A 27,112-nucleotide genomic window follows, 5' to 3' on the forward strand; every position below is an offset into this window, starting at 1 on the left:
TGGTGATGAACACTTTACTTTCTGGTGTTCTTATGATATGTGTGATGAGATAGTAAAGTTGGTTTTGTCTAATTATATGTGTACATCATAAGTTGCTAATTACTTGTTTGCATTATGTCCCTCTGGACAGATCTGGGGACTTTAGAAAGCTCCCCATGATAATTTGGTTTTCTGTGATTGTGATGAATACAAAAGTTGTATATAATGTATGTGTCTAGCTCCTATCAAAATTTGAGGGCAATTGGCCCAGTAGTTTAGAAACTACAGCTGTTTAAAGTTAGGTTGCAGATTTTGCTTATTCTCTGCCTTGTGAGGATAGACTTCTGTTGATGGATGGATTCGACCTGGTAAAGGTTTGAATCATGCTTTGAGGTCTGAAATTGTATTGTAGACAATTTTATAAGCTTTCCAGATTGTCTTGTTGCATATCATTTGGATTTATAAATCTTCAGTTATGACTAGTTTACTGCGCCGCTACATAGTATTTATTTTGCTAAAATACAAATGCTTGAATGTATGTTGTTGCAAGGTTCTCGTTGATTGTTTAGGGGTTAGCCTAACTTAAGAATATGCTTAGGTGCAGGTGCTAGGTCATTAACGGAAGATGAGCAATTATACCTTAGGTTGTATAAACGTGGTAAGTGAAAGTGATTTGAATAGGGCTTAAGTTGGAATATGCAAACTACAGCGAACATGTGCATTCCCCGAGCATCCCCGACATTCGTACATGTGCATCCATGATATTTATCTTGCGCATTCATGCAATAGGTGTGCCGGAGGGAGTGACGTTGCTGGAGTTCGAGGGAGCCAACCAGGAGGAGAAACCCGAAGTGCAGGAAGCCGACGAAGCAGTCATCGCGGAGGAATTGCCCGAGTGCCCTGACCACCAGCCTTCCTCGTTCCTGAAAGGCAAGCCCCGGAGCATATTAAGCCTCCTATGTTTTCACAAATACATTGAGTATCTTTTATTGTTGATGATGCATTAAGTATAGGAATTGGTTGGAACCAATTGCTGCATTATATATCCTTCCTTGTCCAGATATCGCACTGGAATCCCATTTAAGTCCAGGACGGGTTAAATGCTTAGCCATGCTTAGTGCGGTAGAAGTCAGGTGATTTCCTGTCACCTGCGAGCTTTAGGATGAGGTGGATCACGGTTGGCTATATTTACTATCATGGAAAAGAACCATGTAAATAATGAATTAAGACCGGACGGGGTCTTGTGTAGGTTTGAACATAGTGACTCCGTCTGAGTCGTTTAAGGACCGATACGCTGTACGTCCTCATGTTATGTTGAACACAGCCTAACACTTAGCTAGCCGGATAAGTCGTTCCGACCGCGAAGCCTAGTAGCTCGATTCAGGCTGGGAACGCGAGCAGTGGCGGCACTCTGGAGGTAGTAACGATGTGCGGAGAGCCATTGGCATAAGTCCCAGGCGGGTTAGAGTCCCGAACAACCTTGGCAGAGTGGTTCTCTGAGAATGCCGATCTGTTCGGACCCGCGACTCCTGAATTGTACCAAAGGTGACTTGTTGCGACTCTGACGGGGGAAGCAGGGTTTGTGTTTAGGAATACCCCTCCAGCTGGATAGGAATCGATTCGAATCGCCGTCTCTCCCGGATAGTGAGAACTTGACTGAGCAGCGGCAACGTAGATTCAATTAATTTAACGATATGGTTAAATGGATGATGATAAGGTTGCCACAATGAATACCTGATATGGTTATTAATGTTTGCACCCTAATAAAATGATTGCTTAGTACAGGTGCTAATATAGATGACAGGTTAATGGCTAAAAAGTTACTGCTAGTTCAGGTTAAGAGTTGATCATTATTACTTATGCTTTTCTGCAAAGAGAAAATGTCAGCCAGCTCCACTACTTTAAGCTATGCATAATCCTTAGTGTCATTTGTTTGGTTTTCGACGGGTAAGTCTAGCTGAGTACATTCCCGTACTCAGGGTTTATTCCCTCTTGTTGTAGATGACCTTCTATATCAGGGTTTCTGCAAGTATTGTCTCCACCCGCGCGGGTGATGAGGACTAGATCATGGGCATGATCTCCTTTCTCTTATCTAAATGCTTTTGCGGTCTGTGATCAGCGAACCAGTATGTGTATTTGAACTCGGTGTGTGAGTTAAACTATTTGCTTCCGCATGTTTTACAAGACTCGTTTTGTAATAACAATGACTCTGTGATGATGTAATCTATTTGCGAACATCTGTGAAATGTTGTAACGTACGATATGTTATGTTGGATTACTGTGATCTTGGTTGTATGCAAGTTGGTTTGAAATCCTTCGAGATTTTGGTTGACTACCGGGTTTATATGGGCTCAAGTTCGAGAATTTGATCGTTCCGGCGATTGTTTTTGTACTTGTGCTCTTATAAATTGGTCGGTTCTGTGACAGCTGGTATCAGAGCTAGATTCGACATTAAACATGTCTTACGGCTATTTAAAACAAAAGCTTTTGTTGTAAAAATGGTTTTCAAACTTATAATTATATATATAAGTATTCAAAAATCAAAATTTTTATGGTATACTGGTGATCACATCCCTTATAGCCCACTTAAGGACTTCTTGGTGGCTTATATATAATTACTGACTTGGGGGAATTGATTGTCTCTATTTTGTCGTCCATGCGGCGTGATATTGCATGGATGCCATTCGTTTGAATGGTAATGTATGGATCAATTGCCTCTACGCTAAGGTAAGTGTGAGTTGCGAGAGCATGACCGTCCAACCGTCGGTCTAGGGGAGAGCTAGTTGTGGTTACTGGAGTAATTACATGTTGCATACATGTATATATGAAAGTACTTAATTGTGGGTACATTTCTCGGGTAGCTTGGATACCGAAGTATATATATCGGGGGATGAATATATGGAGAGTATCTTAGTATGACTTGTGTAATTAGCATTATATCTTGTTGGGTTGGGCTGCAATGAAGTTTTTCTGCAGGTACGCTAACAATGCACCGTGTAGATCGACTAGTTACCGCTAATTGAGAGAACGTATGTATGCCACCGTATAGTCCGCTAAAGCTTAAATTTTCTTAGGTTTGGGAGGACGTACGGAACGAGCATGCATCATATTCACTCATGACATTCATATTGCATTACTCCCTCCCTTATAATTGCTTAACCCAAGTATAAGGTGAAATCTCTCAGCAAGAAGTAGAAGGAGAGGAATACCCAGAAGAAGTCCAAGGTGTCTCCAATGTGGACAGTAATCACTTCGACGAGTAGTTTGTTAGCAAGTCTCACGAGTTAAGCTTTTGCAGTCATACTGGTAATGTACTTTAATTCGCTCCCTTGGGGATGCATATTGTAATGGTGAAGTTTAAAACTTGTCATGTTGGAATGCACTGCGCATGGCGCTAGTAATCTACTTGATGATGTGGCGATTAGGGGAATGAATCATTGCCTCTGTTTATTGTATGAAGCTTTCATTCTCGTTAGTAAATACAGTTTGGCACGATTATATTGTTCCTCTCCAATGTGCTAACATCATCAATAATTACTGGTTGCGCATTGTGCAGATGCCTCGTACTCGTTCCACCGGTGCGAGTGATGATGATGATCTTCTGCCACCACCACCCACACCAACGGAACTAATAGCAATGCTTGCGGAAGGACAGCGCACTATGGCTGAGGCCCTCCGTACGATTGCGAATCGTGATGGCCGTGGTCCACGCCAAGGACCGGATCCAAATCAATACAGTGATTTCAAGGATTTCCTTGACACGAAACCCCCAATCTTCAAGGAGGCTGAGGAGCCTCTACAAGCTGATGAGTGGTTGAACACTCTCGAGCAGAAGTTCCGTCTGCTCCGCTTGACTGAGGTGCTAAAAACTGAGTACGCATCGCACCAACTTCATGGGCCTGCTGGCATTTGGTGGAGTCATCATCGGTCCACTATGCCTGCTAATGCCCAAATCACATGGGATCAGTTCAAGTCTGCTTTTAGGGGAAATTACATTCCTCCTGGTCTTATGGCGATCAAACATACAGAGTTCATGAAGCTAACTCAGGGAAACAAGAGCCTGAACGAATACCTGCAAGCTTTCAACAACCTTGCAAGGTATGCTACCGAGTTTGTGGACACAGATGCCAAGAAGATTGCAAGCTTCAAGTGGGGACTTAGCCCCAAACTGATGAAGACCATGGGAAATTGCAAGTGCGCTCATTTTAATGAGTTTGTGAGTGATGCTTTATCGCAAGAGAACAACAATGCTGTGTATGCTGCTTCAAAAAGTCGTAAGAGGGCCTATGAGGCGGGCGCCTCACAATCTAAGGCTCCCGTCGCACAAAGGGCTCCATTCCGTCCTCCAGCATCAGCCGCCAAGTTTCGCCCCCCGCAGAAGAAGAATCCCGCCAAGACTGGGTTCCGCAAGGCATTTACAGTTGCTCTTCCCAAGGGCACTACCAGTCAGGGTAGTTCCAGGGCTCCACCAAGCAACATGCCGTGCTGGAACTGCAATAAGACAGGCCACTGGGCAAGGGAATGCCCTTACCCTAAGAAGAATAATTACCAGGTTGGCCGTCAAGGACAAGTGAACCACACTAATATTACTGAGATTCCTTCAGGTGAGGTAGTGACTGCCGGTAAGTTTCTGATTGACCAACACCCCGCAGTTGTACTCTTTGATTCAGGTGCTTCGCATTCCTTCATTAGTCCATCATTTGCATCCAAGTTTATGCAGAAAACATATACTGTTGAGGGTGAGGGTTATTGTATTAGGCCTGCCAGTGGTATTATCCCAACCAAGCTGGTAGTTGGGGACGTACAATTTGTGATAGAGGGGCGAAGTTATCAGGTTGATTTGGTAGTTTTACCGGGGCTAGGTATCGATGTGATATTGGGAATGAACTGGATGAGCCGTCATGGAGTGCTTATTGATACGTCAACTAGAGTAGTCATGCTCAGAGATCCTGGTAATCAGGAGGGTTTTCTAGTACAGTTACCCAAGGACATCAATCTTTCTTGCACGACCAATGCGGTGCAAGCAAAGTCTATGGCAGATATCCCTGTCGTGTGTGACTTTCCGGATGTTTTTCCCGATGATTTGCCTGGATTTCCCCCGGATCGAGAAGTAGAGTTCAAGATAGAGTTGCTTCCTGGTACAGCTCCCATATCTAGAAGGCCATATAGAATGCCTCCCAATGAACTAGCTGAACTCAAGACCCAGTTGAATGAACTGCTACAGAAAGGCCTTATCCGCCCTAGTTCATCTCTGTGGGGGTGCCCAGCCATCTTTGTGAAGAAGAAGGATCAATCTCTACGCATGTGTGTAGATTATAGACCCTTGAATGCAGTTACAATCAAGAATAAGTACCCTCTGCCATGCATAGATATCTTGTTTGATCAGTTATCTAAAGCAAAAGTCTTTTCCAAGATTGATTTGAGATCTGGGTATCATCAAATCAAAATTCGGCCTGAGGATGTCCCAAAAACTGCATTCTCTACAAGATATGGTCTGTATGAATACCTTGTTATGTCTTTTGGATTGACCAATGCCCCCGCACATTTTACGTATCTGATGAATTCAGTGTTTATGCCTGAGTTGGACAAATTTGTGGTGGTATTCATAGATGATATCCTGGTCTATTCTGAGAATGAAGAAGATCATGTTGAACATTTGCGGGTGGTTCTTACTAGATTGCGAGAACACCAGCTGTATGCAAAGTTCAGCAAATGTGAATTTTGGCTTTGTGAGGTACCTTTTCTTGGACACGTGTTGTCCGATGGTGGAATTATGGTTGATCCCACCAAGGTGCAAGAAGTATTGAACTGGAAGGCTCCCATCTCGGTGCATGAGGTTCGGAGTTTTCTGGGGTTGGCTGGCTATTATCGTCGCTTCATCCCGGATTTCTCTAAAATAGCCAAGCCTATGACTCGATTGCTGCAAAAAGACATGAAGTTTGTCTAGACTCCTGAGTGTGATGCAGCTTTCCATACCCTGCGAACTCTTCTAACATCGGCTCCGGTTTTGGCACAACTGGATATCGAGAAACCTTTTGATGTGTTCTGTGATGCATCAGGTATTGGGTTAGGAGGTGTTCTTATGCAAGAGGGTAGAGTCATCGCTTATACCTCTCGCCAACTTCGGAAGCATGAAGTGAATTATCCAATGCATGACTTGGAACTCGCTGCTGTTGTTCATGCTTTGAAGGCCTGGAGACATTATCTGCTTGGCAATGTGTGCAACATCTACACTGATCACAAAAGCCTCAAGTACATCTTCACTCAACCAGAGTTAAATATGCGTCAGAGAAGATGGCTCGAGTTGATCAAGGATTATAACCTTCAAGTGCACTATCACCCTGGCAAGGCAAACGTCGTCGTAGATGCCTTAAGCAGAAAGTCTCATTGCCACTCGTTGATTGAGAGTGATGTCCCTTTGTCAAAGCTCCTTCATCCTGCAGTCCTGCACAACATCACTGTCAGTTGTACTCTACAGAGTCGAATTATCGAGCTACAGAAGACAGATGCAGGTGTGTTTCACATCAAGTGCAAGATGAAAGAGCAAGAAACCAAACATTTTCGAGTAGATGAGGAAGGCGTGTTATGGTTCAAGGATAGGTTAGTAGTTCCGAAGGATAGAGAGCTCAGAAACCAAATCATATCCGAAGCTCATTCCTCTAAACTATCTATTCATCCTGGTAGTAGTAAAATATATCATGATTTAAAGCCTCGATTTTGGTGGACCAAAATGAAGAAAGAGATAGCCGCTTATGTGGCTAGGTGTGACACTTGTTGTCGGGTCAAGGCTGTGCACATGAAAGCTGAATTACTTCAGCCACTCTCTATTCCAGGTTGGAAATGGGAAGAGATAAGTATGGATTTTATAGTTGGACTCCCTACCACTCAGAGGAATTTTAACTCAATTTGGGTAATTGTGGACCGACTGACCAAGTCGGCACACTTTATTCCTGTCCGCATAGACTTTCGTCCAACCAACTACGCGGAGTTGTACTTCAACCAGATAGTCCGACTTCATGGGATCCCTCGTACTATTATCTCAGATAGAGGACCTCAGTTCACTGCTCGCTTTTGGGAGCACTTACACGGGTTATTAGGGACTAAGCTTGTAAGAAGTTTTGCCTATCATCCGCAAACCAATGGGCAAACTGAACGAGTAAATCAAATCTTGAAAGATATGTTGAGAGCTTGTGTCATCTCGGCTAAGGGCTCATGGGAAAAATGGTTACCCCTAGCTGAATTCTCGTACAATAATAGTTATCAAGAGAGCATAAAGATGGCACCGTTTGAAGCATTGTATGGCCGGAAGTGTAGAACCCCGTTGAACTGGGTAGAAGCCGGTGAAAGGAGATATTATGGAATTGATTTCGTTCAAGAAGCTGAAGAACAAGTCCGTGCTATCCAAACCCACATGGCCGCAGCTCAAGCTAGGCAGAAGAGTTATGCTGATCGACGTAGGAAACCTATTGAGTTCGAAGTTGGAGACTTCGTTTATCTGAAAGTCTCACCTATGAAGAGTGTCCAACGCTTTGGTGTGAAGCGAAAGCTTGCGCCGAGATATGTTGGTCCATTTGAAATCATTGGACAAAGTGGTAAAGTGGCGTACAAGATTCAATTACCTCCTGAGATGAGTGCTATCTTCAATGTCTTTCATGTATCCCAATTAAAGAAATGTCTTCGCGTCCCTGAAGAGAGAGTTCCATTGGGGGATATCGAGTTAAAATCAGATTTGACCTTTGAAGAAAAACCGGTTCGAGTGATTGACACTCGTGAGCGAGTGACTCAGAGTCGGGTAGTCAAGTTCTATAAAGTCATGTGGAGCAATCAGGATAGTGAACGCGATGCAACGTGGGAAAGGGAAGACTATTTGAGGGATGGTTATAAGGAATTCTATCAACAATGGTACGCTTTTCAAATCTCGGGAGGAGATTTTTATAAGGGGGGAAGGCTGTAACACCCCTGGTGTTTAGCTTCCACATTTGCACTGCATTTCATAAACATGAGCATCATGCATCCATTCGTGAACTTATAGCACATGCAACATAATTTCGAAACATTGCAACGTGTTGTATATTTCATGTGTGTTGTTCTTTTATGAAATGTAAAGTGTGCAACACTTAAGTGCAACATGTGCCACTCACTTAGTGAAACAAGATTAGTTAATACTATGCAACAAGATCATGAAACGTGTGAAACATGACTATGAAACAATTGTAACATTTCATGTGTTTTTAATTGTTTCAGTACATACCTTGCTTGATTCTTGTGTGACCAATGTGTGGTGTGGTTAATAATCATCTTAAGTAACTTAGTTACACCTAGAATGTCTTTTGGAACATTGTTCATGTTGGTCACTTTAACTAATTAGGTTTTCAAGTCATGATTGACCAATTTTGGACCCCTAGAGCTCATGTGTTTGACTGTTTAAAAAGTGTAGCTTAGGATGTTTGCATGTCTGGACAACCTAAAGCAAAGTTGTAGAGAATTATGTAAGGAACAAAAGTTATTTTATGGCCATCTCATGAAAATATGCACAACATGCCCAAAAAGGTCCCACAAGTCAGCTTTGAAGGTGGATTCAACACTTGAAATTATTTCTAAGTCCTAAGTGCAATTTCAGTTTCATGTACCCTAGTTTAGAGCTCTGTAGTTCGCAAACAAAGCCAAATCAGCTCGAGCTCCAATTGTAAGAATTATAGTTCACATGTAGACGTTCAACTTTGTTAATTATCTCTTGAGCTAGATCATCACGGTTTAGGAGATAATCATCGTTGAAATTCGCCTGTCAGTCGAGACTGTCGAAACTGAAATGAAATTTCAAACTCGCTACAGTGACCGACCGGCGTCAGGCCGTCGCCGCCGCGTGTCCACCACGCGCTCGGCTCGCCCTGACCGCACCGCGCGCTGGCCGCCTTGAAGTGGAGCATGCCCGCACGCCCTCTGCCCTCCCATTCACTCTCCTTCCTTCTCCGTCGCAGCCGCAGCAGCACAGCGCTGACGCCTTTGCTGGCTGCTTGCTCCGCCACGCTCGAGCAGGCTCGCCGTGGCACCACCATCAGCAAGTTCTCACCCACAGCTCCGCCGTGTACTCCTCTGCCTCGTCCACCTCACCGTGGAGCTGTAAAGTCAAGGTAGAGGCCGTACTTCTTCTCCGTGGCCGTGCGCCATTTCCGGCAAGAGCCCCGTCGAGCTCTCGCGCGCTCGCCACCGCGTCGCGACTCACTCCATCTCGTCCACAGATTCCCCACCATCTCCTTTACCTCGTCCACCCTCTAGTGGAGCCTATCGAACGGAGTTGATGGCTCTTTCGCCGAATCCGCCGCCGCCATGACTCGACCTCACCGGAGATCGAGCTCACCGTGGCTGGAGCACTTGAGGCTTCCCCTTTCCCATTTTTCTTCTTGGATAGTTTCTCCATGTAACCGTGTAACTCATACCGTGCTTGGGTGGGGCAATGTTGGCTCGCCGTCGCCGGAGTTCCACCGCAGCCTCGTCGCCGTCCGCCGTGCACGTCGTCGCTGTAGGTAGAGGCCGGTAGAGACCGAACCCGAGGCACCCACGGGTGCGGTTCGTAGTGGTGAGCACGACGGTGGCTCTGGTTTCGCCGGAGACGTAGCCGCCGGTGAGCCACGCCATGCCCGCGCCGTCGCAGCCGCTGTGCTCTGTTTTCCTTTCACTTACATGCGGGCCCGGCTGACTGACGGACCCCGCTTGTCAGTGACTGAGTTAGAAAAGATAGTTCAAAAATTCCAGTTTTTAGTGCTATTTTGTAAATTTTGTAACTCCTACTTGGTACATTCAAATTGAGTACTTCCAATTTTGTTAGACTCACTGTTAGGTCTAGTATTTAATAAAAATATATCTTGAGCATATTATGTAGAAATTTTGGGTGAATTAAATAGGAACTTGAAAAGTGTTTTTGAATGCATGCAAACTTGTTTAAATCATATCTTGAGTTTCTGTGATCCAAAAATTATGAAATTTTGTGGGTAAGCTAGTATTGTATAGTAGAAGCTCTGGTTAAAATTTGAGGGTCATTGCATGTGTAGTTTTTGAGTTATAGATTTTCCTTTTATCATTGGTAGATACTTGTGTGAATTTTTGTAAATTATCTATGAATCCTATGGCCATGAAACTTGGTAGGTAGTATCTTGGTACCTGAAAGATGCTAGGAAAAATATGAAATCTGTTGCTTGACACTTTTCACTAAGGTTTCCTAATTATGCCATTTTAAGCCATTCTGTCTTACCATTTTTGTGTAGGCTGTTGTACTTACTAAAATGGTGTGAAATTTTTATGGTAGTCTACTTAGAGCATGTAGTGTCTACTGTAATTTTTGTAGAATTAATGGGGTAGTTTTCATATATGTTTACTATTTCCACTAATTAATTAAATAAATTAAGAAAGGTATTAAAAGAAATGTTTTGGTGATGAACACTTTACTTTCTGGTGTTCTTATGATATGTGTGATGAGATAGTAAAGTTGGTTTTGTCTAATTATATGTGTACATCATAAGTTGCTAATTACTTGTTTGCATTATGTCCCTCTGGACAGATCTGGGGACTTTAGAAAGCTCCCCATGATAATTTGGTTTTCTGTGATTGTGATGAATACAAAAGTTGTATATAATGTATGTGTCTAGCTCCTATCAAAATTTGAGGGCAATTGGCCCAGTAGTTTAGAAACTACAGCTGTTTAAAGTTAGGTTGCAGATTTTGCTTATTCTCTGCCTTGTGAGGATAGACTTCTGTTGATGGATGGATTCGACCTGGTAAAGGTTTGAATCATGCTTTGAGGTCTGAAATTGTATTGTAGACAATTTTATAAGCTTTCCAGATTGTCTTGTTGCATATCATTTGGATTTATAAATCTTCAGTTATGACTAGTTTACTGCGCCGCTACATAGTATTTATTTTGCTAAAATACAAATGCTTGAATGTATGTTGTTGCAAGGTTCTCGTTGATTGTTTAGGGGTTAGCCTAACTTAAGAATATGCTTAGGTGCAGGTGCTAGGTCATTAACGGAAGATGAGCAATTATACCTTAGGTTGTATAAACGTGGTAAGTGAAAGTGATTTGAATAGGGCTTAAGTTGGAATATGCAAACTACAGCGAACATGTGCATTCCCCGAGCATCCCCGACATTCGTACATGTGCATCCATGATATTTATCTTGCGCATTCATGCAATAGGTGTGCCGGAGGGAGTGACGTTGCTGGAGTTCGAGGGAGCCAACCAGGAGGAGAAACCCGAAGTGCAGGAAGCCGACGAAGCAGTCGTCGCGGAGGAATTGCCCGAGTGCCCTGACCACCAGCCTTCCTCGTTCCTGAAAGGCAAGCCCCGGAGCATATTAAGCCTCCTATGTTTTCACAAATACATTGAGTATCTTTTATTGTTGATGATGCATTAAGTATAGGAATTGGTTGGAACCAATTGCTGCATTATATATCCTTCCTTGTCCAGATATCGCACTGAAATCCCATTTAAGTCCAGGACGGGTTAAATGCTTAGCCATGCTTAGTGCGGTAGAAGTCAGGTGATTTCCTGTCACCTGCGAGCTTTAGGATGAGGTGGATCACGGTTGGCTATATTTGCTATCGTGGAAAAGAACCATGTAAATAATGAATTAAGACCGGGCGGGGTCTTGTGTAGGTTTGAACATAGTGACTTCGTCTGAGTCGTTTAAGGACCGATACGCTGTACGTCCTCATGTCATGTTGAACGCAGCCTAACACTTAGCTAGCCGGATAAGTCGTTCCGACCGCGAAGCCTAGTAGCTCGATTCAGGCCGGGAACACGAGCAGTGGCGGCACTCTGGAGGTAGTAAGGATGTGCGGAGAGCCATTGGCATAAGTCCAAGGCGGGTTAGAGTCCCGAACAACCTTGGCAGAGTGGTTCTCTGAGAATGCCGATCTGTTCGGACCCGCGACTCCTGAATTGTACCAAAGGTGACTTGTTGCGACCCTGACGGGGGAAGCAGGGTTTGTGTTTAGGAATACCCCTCCAGCTGGATAGGAATCGATTCGAATCGCCGTCTCTCCCGGATAGTGAGAACTTGACTGAGCAGCGGCAACGTAGATTCAATTAATTTAACGATATGGTTAAATGGATGATGATAAGGTTGCCACAATGAATACCTGATATGGTTATTAATGTTTGCACCCTAATAAAATGATTGCTTAGTACAGGTGCTAATATAGATGACAGGTTAATGGCTAAAAAGTTACTGCTAGTTCAGGTTAAGAGTTGATCATTATTACTTATGCTTTTCTGCAAAGAGAAAATGTCAGCCAGCTCCACTACTTTAAGCTATGCATAATCCTTGGTGTCATTTGTTTGGTTTTCGATGGGTAAGTCTAGCTGAGTACATTCCCGTACTCAGGGTTTATTCCCTCTTGTTGCAGATGACCTTCTATATCAGGGTTTCTGCAAGTATTGTCTCCACCCGGCGGGTGATGAGGACTAGATCATGGGCATGATCTCCTTTCTCTTATCTGAATGCTTTTGCGGTCTGTGATCAGCGAACCAGTATGTGTATTTGAACTCGGTGTGTGAGTTAAACTATTTGCTTCCGCATGTTTTACAAGACTCGTTTTGTAATAACAATGACTCTGTGATAATGTAATCTATTTGCGAACATCTGTGAAATGTTGTAACGTACGATATGTTATGTTGGATTACTGTGATCTTGGTTGTATGCAAGTTGGTTTGAAATCCTTCGAGATTTCGGTTGACTACCGGGTTTATATGGGCTCAAGTTCGAGAATTTGATCGTTCCGGCGATTGTTTTTGTACTTGTGCTCTTATAAATTGGTCGGTTCTGTGACATGTATGAGTTACAAAAAGGAGAGGTAGGGCATAAGAAATGGGGATGTGCCTTAGCAATACGCTTGGCGCGTTTTGAGCGGAGATTGTAGTGCATGGCTTCAGGTGAAGAGCACGACGAAGTGGACGACGTTGCTAATGTGGGCAGCGTTGATCAGAAGTTGTTAGCACATTGATGAAATTGCTACAAAAAAGGGGTAATAGTTCAAATGAGACCGCTGTAGTGCGAGAAATAAGTCAGCACAGACGTAGGTGCACGATAGCAAACCTAGGGTCCCCGGATCTAGCGAAGCGGCAGGCAATTTCGGCGAGCTAAGAGTGATGTGACAAGGGGTTGTTCCTGATCTTTTGGTGAGTGTGGATAAACTCGATTTGTGGTGGATTCGACGTTGGTTGTCCGACTACAACGACCACAAGGTTGTTGCGCCTTAGCAACAGGTACACCGGCTTCGATTGTGATGTTCTTGTTGTGCCAAGAACACCATGAACTTGCAAGCAACTAAGAACAAGCAAGAATAAGATGAACAAGCAAATAACTCATGGATTTAAGCCAAAGGTTGAATCTGAATCACAAGTTGGGGTCTTGAAACAAGCAAATCAGGTGGTCTAGCCGACACACGCGTTTACAAGGAAGAAGAAGTAGCTATCTTGCATCTAAACAAAACCCACCCTCATTCTTCTGGCTGCTGGTTCTATTTATAAGGAGGAGAGCACAAGGGGGAGTGGGAAACCCTAATCTGGGCGTCCCTCAATGGGCTCTAGTCAGTACAAGGCCTAGGTCCAAGCTGTAGGTCTGTGCATCCTTTTGCTTGCTGTGCACAGCTTCGGTAGATTATGATAGTGGGGTTGGATCCATCTGAAAGAGGATGACGAGCTCTTTCCAACAAGTCAAAAACTAGCTTCATTGGATCTCGTATCAAGGAGTTATGGTATTTTTGATGGAGTGTTTCCTGCTGTCTCGAGATGAGCTGAGCGCCCCATTAATGATGATTCCCACTTGTTTGGCTGCTCCATCCTCATCATGGGGTCTAAACATGAGGCAATGGGGTCTTGACCAATATTCTTAAGAATAAGACAATCATCACCATGATTTAGTAGCATCCAATTCTGAGACGAGTTTGTATGAACAGCGAGGAACGACTTTACCTGATAATTAAGTTGTCGTGCTCGAGCTCTTGTCATCGGACCTTGTTGTGCAGCAGATGTGGTTGTCTCAATGGAAGGGATGTCCTCATCAGAGAGGTAGATCTGTGGGCGGCGCTCGAGGTACACCTACAAAACGAGTACGTGGGGGTTAGATCCGGAGGAGGGGGACGATGGCGGCCAAGGAACCGGAAGGGCGGGGGGGGGGGGGGGGGGGGACGACGGAGGCGTTAGAGCCAAAGGAGGGTACGACAGCGGCGGCGAATCCAGGGGTACCTTGTTGCCGCCGGACGTGTGTCGACAGCGACGGGTTCTAGGAGGGATGTGGAGCTCAGGTTCGTTGCGGAGGCTGTCGACGTCGCGATTCCGGTGAGCTGAGAGGTGGATCTGTGGACGACGCTCGACGTACACCTGCAAAACGAGCACGTGGGGGTAGATCAGGAGGAGGGGGACGGCGGCGGCCAAGGAGTCGAAGGGGGGGGGGGGGACGACAGCGACGGGTTCTAGGAGGGATGCGGAGCTCACATTTGCCGTGGAGGCTGTCGACGGCGAGGGCCCCCCTCACGGCATAGAGAGGCAGGAGGGGAGGGAGCCGCTGACAGCAGCGGTGGCAGGTACGACGAAGCGGAGCTCACGGCCGCCGCGGCTCACGCGGAGGAAAGAGGAGGAGGGGCGAGCGAGCGCTAACCCTAGCCGTGCGGCGCGCAGGAGAACGGACTGAGGGAGGGAGCAACACGCGGCCAAGACGTTGGCTATTAGGTTAGCCGTTCAGTTGGACCTAGACCGTCGAACGGCTGGGCTGATCAGCCCAGCCAAAACCTGCCCAGCCAACCGTTTTAGTCCAGGTGAACAGAGTGTTGGAGTCTGACCAAAGAGAGAGCAAAAATCAGCCAGGATTTCTCTAATAGTCTCTGCTTCTTGAACCATAGCAGTACAGACTAGCCAAACAGGCTCGTCAGTCTGTTCCTCAAACATGTAATTTTGTTTGTAAAAATCAGTCTCAAAAAAATACTCAGTGGGCAAGCTTTACACTACTCTCTGTGACTTAAATTGAATAAATAGAGATGCCATTATATAAAAAAACAGAACTTATTGCTATCTATTTCCATAAGGTGCGGTCCACGAGAGTTAATTGTTGGAAGCTTTCCGTTTGGAACGAGCAGATTTGTAGCATTTGTTCCTCGTCAAATCTGGCGTGAAAAATACCATACGTTGAGAACCAAAATTGTCAAATTTTTTTTTAATATGGGCTGGTCTAGAAACTTTGTCAAAAGACAAAATAGGTTTTACCATTGTGGGTCCTCTTGACGAGATGGTTGAAATGTGTCCAATTTAGAATTAGGGTGAGCAAATTATGATTGCATAGAGATTCCACCCAGTAGAAGCCGACTAAGTTAGTTTCCAAAACTGCCCTGGCGGACAAATTCGACTTTATAGCTGTATTTTGATATGATTTGTAAGTGTTTTTTTTATTCTTAAGGGGATAAGATCATGGTCAAACCCCCCCCCCCCCCCCCCCCCCCCACACACACACCATGTACAAATGAAAGGCTGTATGCTTTTTCCTTTGTCCTACTTTTTCAACATCTGTTTGTTTTTCATCTCTTGATCCGGCAACTAAGGGTGGCGTTCTATGCTTATCAGCCAACTTAGGACAACTCGCCTAGAGCTAAACGAAAAAGTGAGTGAAAAGTCATGGATCACTAACTTTCTCGGCTCGGTGCTTACTTTTCTTAATGAGCCTAGTTAGCATTTTAGCTTGTTAAGTCAATGAGCTAGCTCGCAAGCTTGTTCGCGAACTAAACGAGGCAAGTACTCCATAGTCCAACAACCTAAACTAGTAAAAATTAATTAAGCTTCATTTTATGTTATATGCATGTGAGATTATAGAATTGATGTATGCTATTTATTACAGTCATTTATTTGTCTTCATGTATGAATAGAATAAATTAGCAACTATCGATTTATGCATAACTTGTAGCTGTTAATAAGTTAATACAACTGAGCGAGCTGAATTGGAGTTTTAGCTCATCTTCTATCTTCTATCTTTTATTTATATCTAAATAAAAGACCCCATTATAAGTTTTTTTTCTAGCTCCTCGTGCTGCCACGTCACCTAAATTTAACTCGTCGTGGTTCCAATACCCATCCCAATAAAAACAAATAAGAAGATAAAGTCCCACTGTTCTGTGTCCATAAATCTCCCTCTCACGTCAGTCTGCACCGATCTTTTACTGCTTTCCACTAATCTGAAACTGCTCCCATCATGTTGATTTCATTAATCAACTATCCATCACTTTCCCTTTCATCGTTCCATTGGAACTAGCCCATTTAAAAGTTCACATCGATCTCATCGTCTTTGCTCCAGGGCCCATCACCGATTGTAGGCATCTCGTGTAAATTAGGACCAAACCGTTAAAGAAAAAATTCAGATGGGTCCAAGTTGAAAAATCCGTTTGGATTTAGGGTAAATTAAACTTAGGTGAAACGGTTAAATTCAATTTTCCACGTGTCCAAATAATGTCATTCGGTCATTCCTATACGGGCCTCTCTCGGCCTCCGTTTATGGCCATGGGCCACATTCGGCCTTGGGCTGCCCGGCCTACGCCGACGCCCTTATATATATAAAGTCCCGAACCCTAGAGGCCATCTCCCTCCTCCCCACAAGGCAGCCTCCCCGACCTGCTGTCGTCTGCTGCGGTTCTGCGCCTACGCTTTTGCCTCTGTGGCCTCCGTCTCTTGCTAAGGTTTGATTTCTTCTCGCCTTATCCTCGCTCGCTCGAACTCTGTTCTTGAGCTGCTTGATGCGATAGTGAATGGATCGATGGTGTGCTGTACTGTGTCGCCTCCCCGTGCCTGTAGCGATTCCGTTGCGATAGTGAATGGATCGATGTTGTACTCTGTCGCCTCCCCGTGCCTGTAGCGATTCGGTTGAGATAGTGAACGGATCGATCATGTACTCTGTCGCCACCCCGTGCCTGTAGACCTTAGGGTTTGTGGGTTTTTGCCTTCATGTTTCGCTGACCTGATTGTTAAGGATAGTTTCTTCTGAATCCGATGCAATACTTACATACTGCTGGATGACTTGTTGATTGTGCTTGTGGTCGTGTGACCTGGTCTTAATAAAGTGTCGGATCGAACTTTTTGAGGTCTAGAGCTGCTGTAGTTTCTTTGTTTTGCAGATACTTTTGCACTGTATATGTCTTTGTAGTTAATGTGCAGTAATAGTTGCAACCTCATAGTGTGAGCAAATTTCTGATCTGGTTTACAAAGTTGTTTGAGATTCCAATCTTGAATTCTTACTGGTTCAAAATTCTGTGCGCACACTTATTAGTTTGTTCTTTTTATTTTTTCTAGGGCTGCTTTGTTTTTTATATTATATATTATTTGCTCTGTTTAATGTTTCTAGTGCTGCTTTATTTCCCCCCTGCTGATGTGTATCAGGCTTTTTTTAAGCTGATTACTGCGGTTGCAACTTTAGATCGATTTTCTGATCCCATCTAATAAATTGTTTTGTTAGTGGATTTAGTATTGTGTGATGTTTACTGTATTTCTAATAATTGATTCTTCTGGTGTAACAGTTTAAGCTTCACCTCCAGCCATGGGTAAGGAGAAGTCCCACATCAACATTGTGGTTATTGGCCACGTCGACTCTGGCAAGTCGACCACCACCGGCCACCTGATCTACAAGCTTGGAGGCATTGACAAGCGTGTGATCGAGAGGTTCGAGAAGGAGGCCGCTGAAATGAACAAGCGGTCCTTCAAGTACGCGTGGGTGCTCGACAAGCTTAAGGCTGAGCGTGAGAGAGGTATCACCATTGATATCGCTCTGTGGAAGTTTGAGACCACCAAGTACTACTGCACGGTCATTGATGCCCCTGGACACCGTGACTTCATCAAGAACATGATCACTGGTACCTCCCAGGCTGACTGTGCCGTCCTTATCATTGACTCCACCACTGGTGGTTTTGAGGCTGGTATCTCCAAGGATGGCCAGACCCGTGAGCATGCTCTCCTTGCTTTCACCCTTGGTGTGAAGCAGATGATTTGCTGCTGCAACAAGGTATGCTATCATGAATTTCTCTTTCACTCTTGTTCATTAGTTCTGACTATAGTGTGTGGTTCGTGTATAGTATAGTAGTATATGATTTATACTGTATTTGACATGTGCAATAAGTGCCTAGTGCTTCTATTAAATCACCATATGTTTCCTACATAATTATGTATGATAATCACCTTCATTAATTTGCTAGTCTGATATGTTGCAAAAGAATTTCTCAATAAATTTTATACTTGTTTCCCATTCATCTGTTTTGAGTAATTGTTCGGTAGTTATATGAAACTTGCAATCCATAAAGAATGCAAACATAAGTTTTGCCTTGGTATGATTAGTAAGGTTTTTATTTTTTGTAGTTTCAGTAGCTAATTGAATACATTTGTGATATATGATGATCTACCAATTTATATTTGGTTTGTCACTGCTCAGATATCAACATAAAACATTTCTGGAAGAAGTGCCCTGTACCAGTTAATTTTGATTGATGTGTTCTCGCATACATCCATTTTGCTTGCTGTTCATGTGATCTGTTCCTTTAAGCTAATGATGATGTTGTATTCCAAACATATACTATTTATCTGCTGTGGAGAATCAAGCTAATGTTAATTATATTTTCTGTTGCTGTTGTATTTTTAGATGGATGCGACCACTCCCAAGTACTCCAAGGCCCGTTACGATGAGATTGTGAAGGAAGTCTCATCCTACCTGAAGAAGGTTGGATACAACCCTGACAAGATTGCTTTCGTCCCAATCTCTGGTTTTGAGGGTGACAACATGATTGAGAGGTCCACCAACCTTGACTGGTACAAGGGCCCAACCCTGCTTGATGCTCTTGACCAGATCACCGAGCCCAAGAGGCCTTCGGACAAGCCCCTGCGTCTGCCCCTCCAGGATGTGTACAAGATTGGAGGTATTGGAACTGTCCCGGTTGGTCGTGTGGAGACTGGTGTCATCAAGCCTGGGATGGTTGTCACCTTCGGTCCAACTGGCCTGACCACTGAGGTGAAGTCTGTTGAGATGCACCACGAGGCTCTCCAGGAGGCCCTTCCTGGTGACAATGTTGGCTTCAACGTGAAGAACGTCGCTGTGAAGGATCTCAAGCGTGGGTATGTGGCCTCCAACTCCAAGGATGACCCTGCCAAGGAGGCTGCCAGCTTCACCTCCCAGGTCATCATCATGAACCACCCTGGGCAGATCGGCAACGGCTATGCCCCAGTGCTGGACTGCCACACCTCCCACATCGCTGTCAAGTTTGCTGAGCTCATAACCAAGATCGATAGGAGGTCTGGCAAGGAGCTTGAGAAGGAGCCTAAGTTCCTGAAGAACGGTGATGCTGGTATGGTGAAGATGATTCCCACCAAGCCCATGGTGGTGGAGACCTTCTCTGAGTATCCTCCTCTGGGTCGTTTTGCTGTCCGTGACATGAGGCAGACCGTTGCGGTTGGAGTCATCAAGAGCGTGGAGAAGAAGGATCCAACTGGTGCCAAGGTGACCAAGGCTGCAGCAAAGAAGAAATGATGTGCCCTCATTAATCCTGTGGTGTTGCCTATGTGTTTTTCATTATCTTTGAAGTTTTGTACTCGGTCATTGCTCTTATACTATGAACTGTTAAGATCTACTGGCTGTGTGCCCTGTGTCTGTTGTTTGGGTACTTATACTGTCATTTCAGCAATCGTTGATTTGCATTGCATGATATCTCGATTGGGTTCTCATTTCCGAATCATTTTTGTTTTGATCTGAAAATGTAGCTGTTAAGTATTGTTTTAGTTGTGGGATGGCCCCAGATGTGCTTTGAATTGTTGATATCATCTGAAGTTGTCTACCACATGATGATGTCACACGATGAACTCTCGATTGAGTTCTGTCTATCACATGATGTTGTCTCGATTTTCTTGGCGTGAAAACACCAATTCTGCTACTGTAGTAGTAGTAACTGCAATATACTAGTATCACATGACGAACCAAGTTTGAGTTCTTGTCGTGAAACACCAATTCTGCTACTGGGGTAGCAGTAGCTGCGATGCATTCGTTCAAAAAAAAAAAAGGTAGCTGCAATATACTATCACATGATAAAGTCTCGTTTGAGTTCTTGCTGCTACTGGAGTACCTGCTTATTACTTGATGCATTGCTAATGAAGTCTCGTTTGAGTTCTTGGCTGCTACTGGAGTATTGCTATACTGTCCACAGCCACGCACCATGTAACTAACTTTCGTGTCCGTATCCACCGTGGAAAGCTCAAGCAGCAGCAGCCTGCCATCGGCGCCCCGGCCTCGCCGTGCGGGCAGCGGTGTTAACACCTTCGATGTTTACACCTTCTGCCAGGATCCCTTCTGCCACGTGCGGCATGGTGTTACCAAGATCGACAGGCGGTCTGGCAAGGAGCTTGAGAAGGAGCCCAAGTTCCTGAAGAATGGTGATGCTGGTATGGTGAAGATGATTCCCACCAAGCCCATGGTGGTTGAGACCTTCTCTGAGTATCCTCTGGGTCGTTTTGCTGTCCGTGACATGAGGCAGACGGTTGCTGTTGGAGTCATCAAGAGCGTGGAGAAGAAGGACCCGACTGGTGCCAAGGTGACCAAGGCTGCTGCCAAGAAGAAATGATGCGAGCCGTTGTTAATCCTGCATCTGCTTTTGCCAAACCTAGATGGCCCAATATCCTATAAGTATTCTACGTGGGCGTTATCGTGTGAACAGTTGAGCTCTGCTAGTGTTGTGCTCTTTCATCTGTTTAGGTACCGGGTTGTTATTTCACCTTTCACAATACATCAATGCTCTATATATGTTGCCTTGGGCTGCGTTAAATGGATTTTCGAAGTAGTCCAGTAAACTTTGTGCAGTTTGTTTCTTTTCTTATTTCTGTTTGCTCTGGAAGATTTGCACGGTCAATTAGACTAGAATTCTGAATCCTCCATCGTCTGAAAATGAAAATTTAGTTTCTTCTCGTGTTTACAACTATTTTGCGGTGGTTTCAGTGGATGGGTTGATAATCTTCTGGAATTGTCGTTCTTCACTTACCCTTTTTTTTTAACGGGGCTGTCTGTACAAGTATGCATGTCTCTAATGCCTAATCATTGAAGGCATGGTCGAGCTCCTGTGTGACGCCGTGCATGGTCCCTGCATCCAAATTGCCATCACCGCTTCTTCTCTTAACTTTGAAAACAAGTTTTCAATTCACACTACTAGAACATTAGGCGCCTTATGCAATGATTATATGTATTAACGTGTATTTAATATCTTAGCATTACCATATATAAAAGCACAGTTCAACGAGCATTTGAATTGACAAAGCTTCAAAGCATAAATTCCTATAACTATATGGCCAAATAGTTCTGTATACGGAATTCATACTTTACGTTGTTTGGGACTACTTGCTAGTCCATTCTTATCAGTCATCTCATTGCCAAAGGAATAAAGCACCGATGGTTAAAAAATAACCACACTTCAGTAGCAATCAATGGTATTGCTAAACAGAAGCATCAGGAAGGATATACGAGTCTGGGAGCGTGATTTTTTCTTTACTTCAAATTCAGCCGAAATTGTACTAAACTGGGCAAATAATTGTATATCGTCAGTAGTACGGATATATATGTGCTTAATCATAGAGAGATTATGCAAGGCACTTAAGGCCGAGAGCTTGCTTTAAGGTTTCCATATTTAAACATGAGTTAAATGCACCAGAGGTTCATTAACTTGTGAGGAGGTTTCAGTTAGGTCCATCAACTTCCAAAGTGGTTTTTTGGGTCCATAAACTTTGTACGCCGTATCACCTAGGTACATACATCTCCACGTGGGCTTCTCGTGCTGACGTGGCATGATGTCGTGGCCATGCATGCCAGCGTCACCCCACTTTGGAAGCTTGTATCTCTCCAATCAGGCCGAATTAGACTTTGACACTTTAAGCAAAGTTGGAGATCTCGCGCAGCTCTACAACATTTGTTACTACCTCTTGTGTCAAAACTAAATGGATTTGGAGTTAAGAGGGGACAAAGATTGATGTTTCCGTGTATTTTTACAGTAGTATTGGTTACTTCCTTCGTGATCGAGAAACGAATGGCGCTGCGGAGAGGTCGAGCGCCTTGAGGTCGGGCAGCGCGGCGAGCTGCGCCGGGATCGTGCTGAAGCCGTCAGTGTAGTTGACGGCGTAGCCGCACTGACCGCCTCTGGAGCAGCCACCGGCGTACTGAGCACCGAGCCGCGCGCAGGCAGGGGAGCCGCAAGGGATGGAGGCGAAGGTGGACGACTTGCTCGGGTCGAAGACGGCGTCCTTCTGTCAATGAGCACGGTCTGGTGGACCGCCGGCGTGCCTAGACCCACGGTGACGACGTACTCCAGCATGTTCACTGAGGTTCTAACGTCGCGGAGGTCCGTCGTCTACTCCTCCTTCTCCCGGCGGAGTGGGACGACGACGACGGCGAGCACGGGCCGTGCCGGTGGTGCAACGGCAACCACGTGACGTTGGAGGGCGGAGACGCTGCATGCATTCGTGCGAGTCGATCGTCACAGCCAAGTTAGTTACAACAATTTGAAGGAGTGCGAGCTTCCGATAGCTAGCTAGCAGCATTCTTACCCCTGAGTCCGGAGCAGACGCCGCGTTGCTTGAGCTCTTAGAGCTCATCAAGAATACGTGGCCTACGCTTGGCATCAACAGGATCCTGCACAACGTGTGCTTGGCGTGGGTGTTCTTCCAGCAGTACGTGATTACAGGCCAGGTCGAGCCGGACCTCGTCGCTGCGGCGCTCACCGTGCTCGTTGACGTGGCAGCTGACACCAAGCAGGGGAGCCGTGACCCGCTGTACGCCAAGGTGCTCCTGAGCGCGCTCGGTGGGATGCAGGAGTGGTCGGAGAAGCGCCTCCTGGACTACCACGACAGCTACGAGAAGGGCATCGGTGGCGCTGCTACGGAAGGCATGGAGATCCTGCTGTCCCTGGCGCTTGCCGCCGGCAAGATCATCGCTGACCGGGAATGCACCGGCGACGGGAACTTTGCTGGAGACCGCGTCGATTATTACGTCAGGTGTTCGATGAAGAGCGCCTTCACCAACGTAATAAAGTTGATGTTACTGTATCATGGCACACTGGTACAGAGTATTGATCTGTTCATGACCATTTTTCGCTTCCATCTGGTTGCAGCTCGCCAGGGACAGCGACAGCGACCCTGGGTCCGTCCTGATGCAGCTCGCCAGGGACACGGAGCAGCTGGCCATGTTCGAGCGCAGGAACTTCAGCCCGGTGCTGAGGCGGTGGCACCCCGCGCCGGTGGCGGTGGCCGCGGTCACCCTGCACGGCTGCTTCGGCGTCGTGCTGAGGCAGTACCTCGCCAAGGTGAACATCCTCACTGACGAGCTCGTCCACGTGCTCCACTCGGCAAGCAGGCTGGAGAAGGCCCTGGCGCAGATGACGGCTGAGGACGACGGGCGCGCCAAGGCTGTCGTGGGCGACATGGAGCCCTTCGAGGTGGAGTCCGTCGTGATGGGACTGCTCAAGGCCTGGATGGACGACAAGCTTGCCAGGGACTGTCTCCTCAGAGCCAGAGACACTGAGGTACTCATACACTTGGACGGCTGAGCTCGAATTTTTCACTTACTGATCCCTGCTCTGCTCTGCTGCGTGTTTTCGATCTAGAGCTGGATACCCAAGTCCAAGGAAGAACCGTTTGCCGGGTCCGCAATGGAGCGGATGAAGCTGGCTAGGTCCATCTTCCAAAATCGATGAATTCTCCCAGATCCCAGCGAGCGCGAAAGACGAGGAGGTTCACGATCTCGTCGACGGCCTGGAGTCCATCTTCCAGGACTACATCTCCTTTGTGGCTGCTCGGCGCGCCGGGGATGGTGTCGCTGTCGCCCACAAGTTGTTTGACAAAATGTATTGTCAAGAGCTGCTTCAAAAGGACATGTCAGCAGACCACGTCAGTATGAGAAGCCTGCGTGGCGGGACATGGACCTAAGTGATACGGCATACAAAGTTTATGGACCCAAAAAATCACTTTAGAAGTTGATGGACCTAACCAAAACATCTTCATAAGTTAATGGACCTCTGGTGTATTTAACTCTTTAAACATTTTTCGGTTCAATAGCTATATATCCTTGCCAAGGGAAGATTTCATATGTTCAAATAGTTCCGATATAGCTATTGCCATAAGTACCTTATTGGTGTCAAAACCAACAAAGTAAATAGGACAATAAAGCTTAAATAATCAAATAATTAGATAGAGTGGAGAAAATTCCATTCGACACTAATTCCAGTTTATAAGCTCAAGATGTTTCTGGCATTTGTATAAGAATATTGTAGCCCGGTAGAAAAGAAGTAAACAGAAGTGATTGAACTAAAAATTATGGTAGTACAAGTTAACATGCGCTTTTATTTCTGATCTTTTTATAATAGCCTAAAATTGGAGTTTCTGAACCTTTTAAGTGATTTTGGTGTAAATGAAAAAAAATCTGTAATGCCTAATTGTATACATCTGTTCTTAAAAATGGTTCAAGATATGGAGAAACATGATAAGAACTTATGCTCAAATATGCAAAAAAGAAAATCATCCATAGTGAGAGTGCATTTGCCCTCCCTCCCAACCCCCCCCCCCCCCCCCAACCTACACACACAACGACTAAGGGTCATTCAATTTTTTTTGGCTTTGGCTCTATGAGCAGCTTAAGTGGTGAAATTGAAGTTGCTTAGTTCAACCATTTGGTAAAATAGCTCCTCATAGTAATGAAAAGATAAAATGTCCATAATATCTACTTTTTCTTTCTTTTTCTCTTTTCTTCCTTTATTTTTTCAATCTCCTATTCCTTGTTCACTCTCTTACTTATCAGCTCCCATCTAACGCCTCGTTCAAAACCAACTGCGCTCGTGACTCCACCTCACCTCCTCCATCGGGCCTTGCGCACCGGTTCTATTCCAATGAATCTCGTCAAGAACCAGGTTTTTATCAAAATAACCACCCTTAATGATCCTCACTCCATAAATTCCCAATCCTTGGGGAAACTTTTGGATGCACTTCGCCTACTATGTCAACTCAATACAAAAACTTGGGATTGATCCTTGGATTCTCAACCAATGCATGTGTTGTGTCTTGGTTTCTTCTATCCTGACACATGCTATTCCCTTGACTTTGATAGACGACATGTGTTGGTTCAAAGTTATTGCAATTGTGCCCTATGGTGGTACCATGATCAATGACCACGGTACAATGTCGAAACTAGGACTCTCCTGTGGATTGCAACCAAAAGGAAGTACTGCTGGCGGTCGCTGTTATCAGGGTCTGTGATCATGATCTATTATAGCTCACAATTAATGTGCTTTCTCTTTCCTTGGAATCTCTTCTTGGAATTTATGTTCGTGCTTTTCTTGAATTTTCTCAATTCCTTGTTGATTGCAACTTTTTTTTGGATCTTGGTTGTAATCCTTTAACCAACCCTTGTTGTTTTATAAACTTCTTATAAGTTAATGTGCTTGACACATTTCCTTTTCCATTACTTAAACCCATGGTCTTTATCACTTCATAATCTCGGGACGAGATTTCTTTAAGGGGGACGATTGTAACATCCTAGATGTTAAAAGACAATTAAAATTTTGATCATGAGCATCATCAAGCATAATCACCAAGAATCATGGCATTTGTGTATTTTAAGTTTCAATTATAACATTCATATGTTGCATATGAGGTGTTTTATATGATATATGAGATGATGCCAATGGTAGTGACTAAGGAGTTTGGTGATTTTATATATGTGAATTTTCTTAAACAAGTAAAATTTTGTTAAAATAAACTTTGAAGAATAAAGTGTGCTCTTTAATATGGAATGAATGTTGGTTTGAGTTTCTAAATCAAATATGTTTAAATTTGAGCTCAAATATTGAATTCAAGGCTAACTTTCAAACTTAGCAAATTTTGCCTATCCCTGGATATCAGTTTTAAGTTCAAACTTTGGTGAATTATTAAATGAATTTTTATAAATAAAATATGTTCAATTTTTGTTCCATTGATTGGTGTTTTGCTTAAGCTTTGATAATATGTAATTAGTTGAAATGTTTGATAGATGGTTGTTCTCTAATTAAATCTCAAAGTAGCTTAATCAAAACTGTTTTAAAGCCTGAAACTAAACTCAGTTTTTCAGTTTTAAAGTATCTATGTTTAGCATTCAAAATCACAAAATCTTTTGGTCTTTTGATGTTGATCTTGTATGAATTGTAAAATATGGATGACTCGGGGTTCCACGAGGACATCTGATAGACTATCGGAGTTATCTGGCGCTCATGTACAACAGTCAAAGGTCTTTAGGAGAATGACATGTGTACATGGGTGTAGGGTCGAGATGGCAGACTAGAGGGGGTGAATAGTCCTTTCTAAAAATTAAGCGCACCAGCTAAACGAAACAAATGCGGAATTGAAACTATCGGTCTAGCCAAGAGTACACTCCTCTATCTAAGTTCACAAGCACTTTATAAAGATCATAATTAGGCAACAAAGGTGCCGGGGCTAGCTAGAGCTTACCTAATCAATTCTAGAGCAAGGTCACACAAACTTATACACTAGTACTCAAGCAACCGGGGGAGCTCCTACACAACTAGTGATGCAAAAGCACAAAGTTCCTAAGCTCACTAACAATGCTCAATAACAAGGCTACACAAGCCAAATTAGAGAGCGCAAATTACTTAGCTACACAAACTAAGCAGTGTGACTAACACGGTTACTCAAACCGAATTAGCCACGCAAGTGAGCTACTTTTATGCTACACAAGCAAGAAGGTAACTAGCAAACTACACAAGCAAACTAATCACAAGAGCAACTACACAAGAACATTGTATAGAAAGTAAATACAAGTTTGTGTAAAGGGGATGTAAACCAACGGAAAGACAAGGATGACACAGTGATTTTATCCTGAGGTTCACGTGCTTACTAACACGCTAGTCCCCATTGTGTCGACCGCTCACTTGGTGGTTCGGCGGCTAATTGGCATCACCCGCCAAGCCTGCAAGAACCTACCCATAAGTGAGGGTAGCTCAATGATACGCTTAACTAGAGTTGCTCTTTGCGATCCCCATAGGGTGAGCACAATCCCCCTCACAAATCCTCCTCCGGAGCACTGCACAATCTTCTCACATG

General features: G+C 44.5%; 1 protein-coding gene across 1 annotated transcript; it reads left to right on the forward strand.

Moving 5' to 3' along the window:
* The first annotated feature begins 16,588 nt into the window (after positions 1-16,588).
* Positions 16,589-19,700, forward strand: LOC136512137 (elongation factor 1-alpha-like). The gene is made up of 3 exons (XM_066506128.1): positions 16,589-16,695; positions 17,530-18,011; positions 18,642-19,700. Exons 2-3 carry the CDS (start codon positions 17,550-17,552, stop codon positions 19,521-19,523), a joined length of 1,344 nt encoding a protein of 447 aa, XP_066362225.1. The 5' UTR covers positions 16,589-16,695; positions 17,530-17,549; the 3' UTR covers positions 19,524-19,700.
* Positions 19,701-27,112: the final 7,412 nt, after the last annotated feature.

Source organism: Miscanthus floridulus, chromosome 16, assembly GCF_019320115.1.
Source record: "Miscanthus floridulus cultivar M001 chromosome 16, ASM1932011v1, whole genome shotgun sequence".
In the NCBI taxonomy this organism is placed as follows: Eukaryota; Viridiplantae; Streptophyta; class Magnoliopsida; order Poales; family Poaceae; genus Miscanthus; species Miscanthus floridulus.

What these genes read in the sequence shown, in the direction of transcription:
- LOC136512137 (XM_066506128.1), top strand. Translation starts at nt 17,550, where the DNA reads ATGGGTAAGGAGAAGTCCCACATCAACATTGTGGTTATTGGCCACGTC. An exon ending in TGATTTGCTGCTGCAACAAG is followed by an intron (nt 18,012 to 18,641) that starts GTATGCTATCAT and finishes TTGTATTTTTAG; the next exon opens with ATGGATGCGACCACTCCCAA.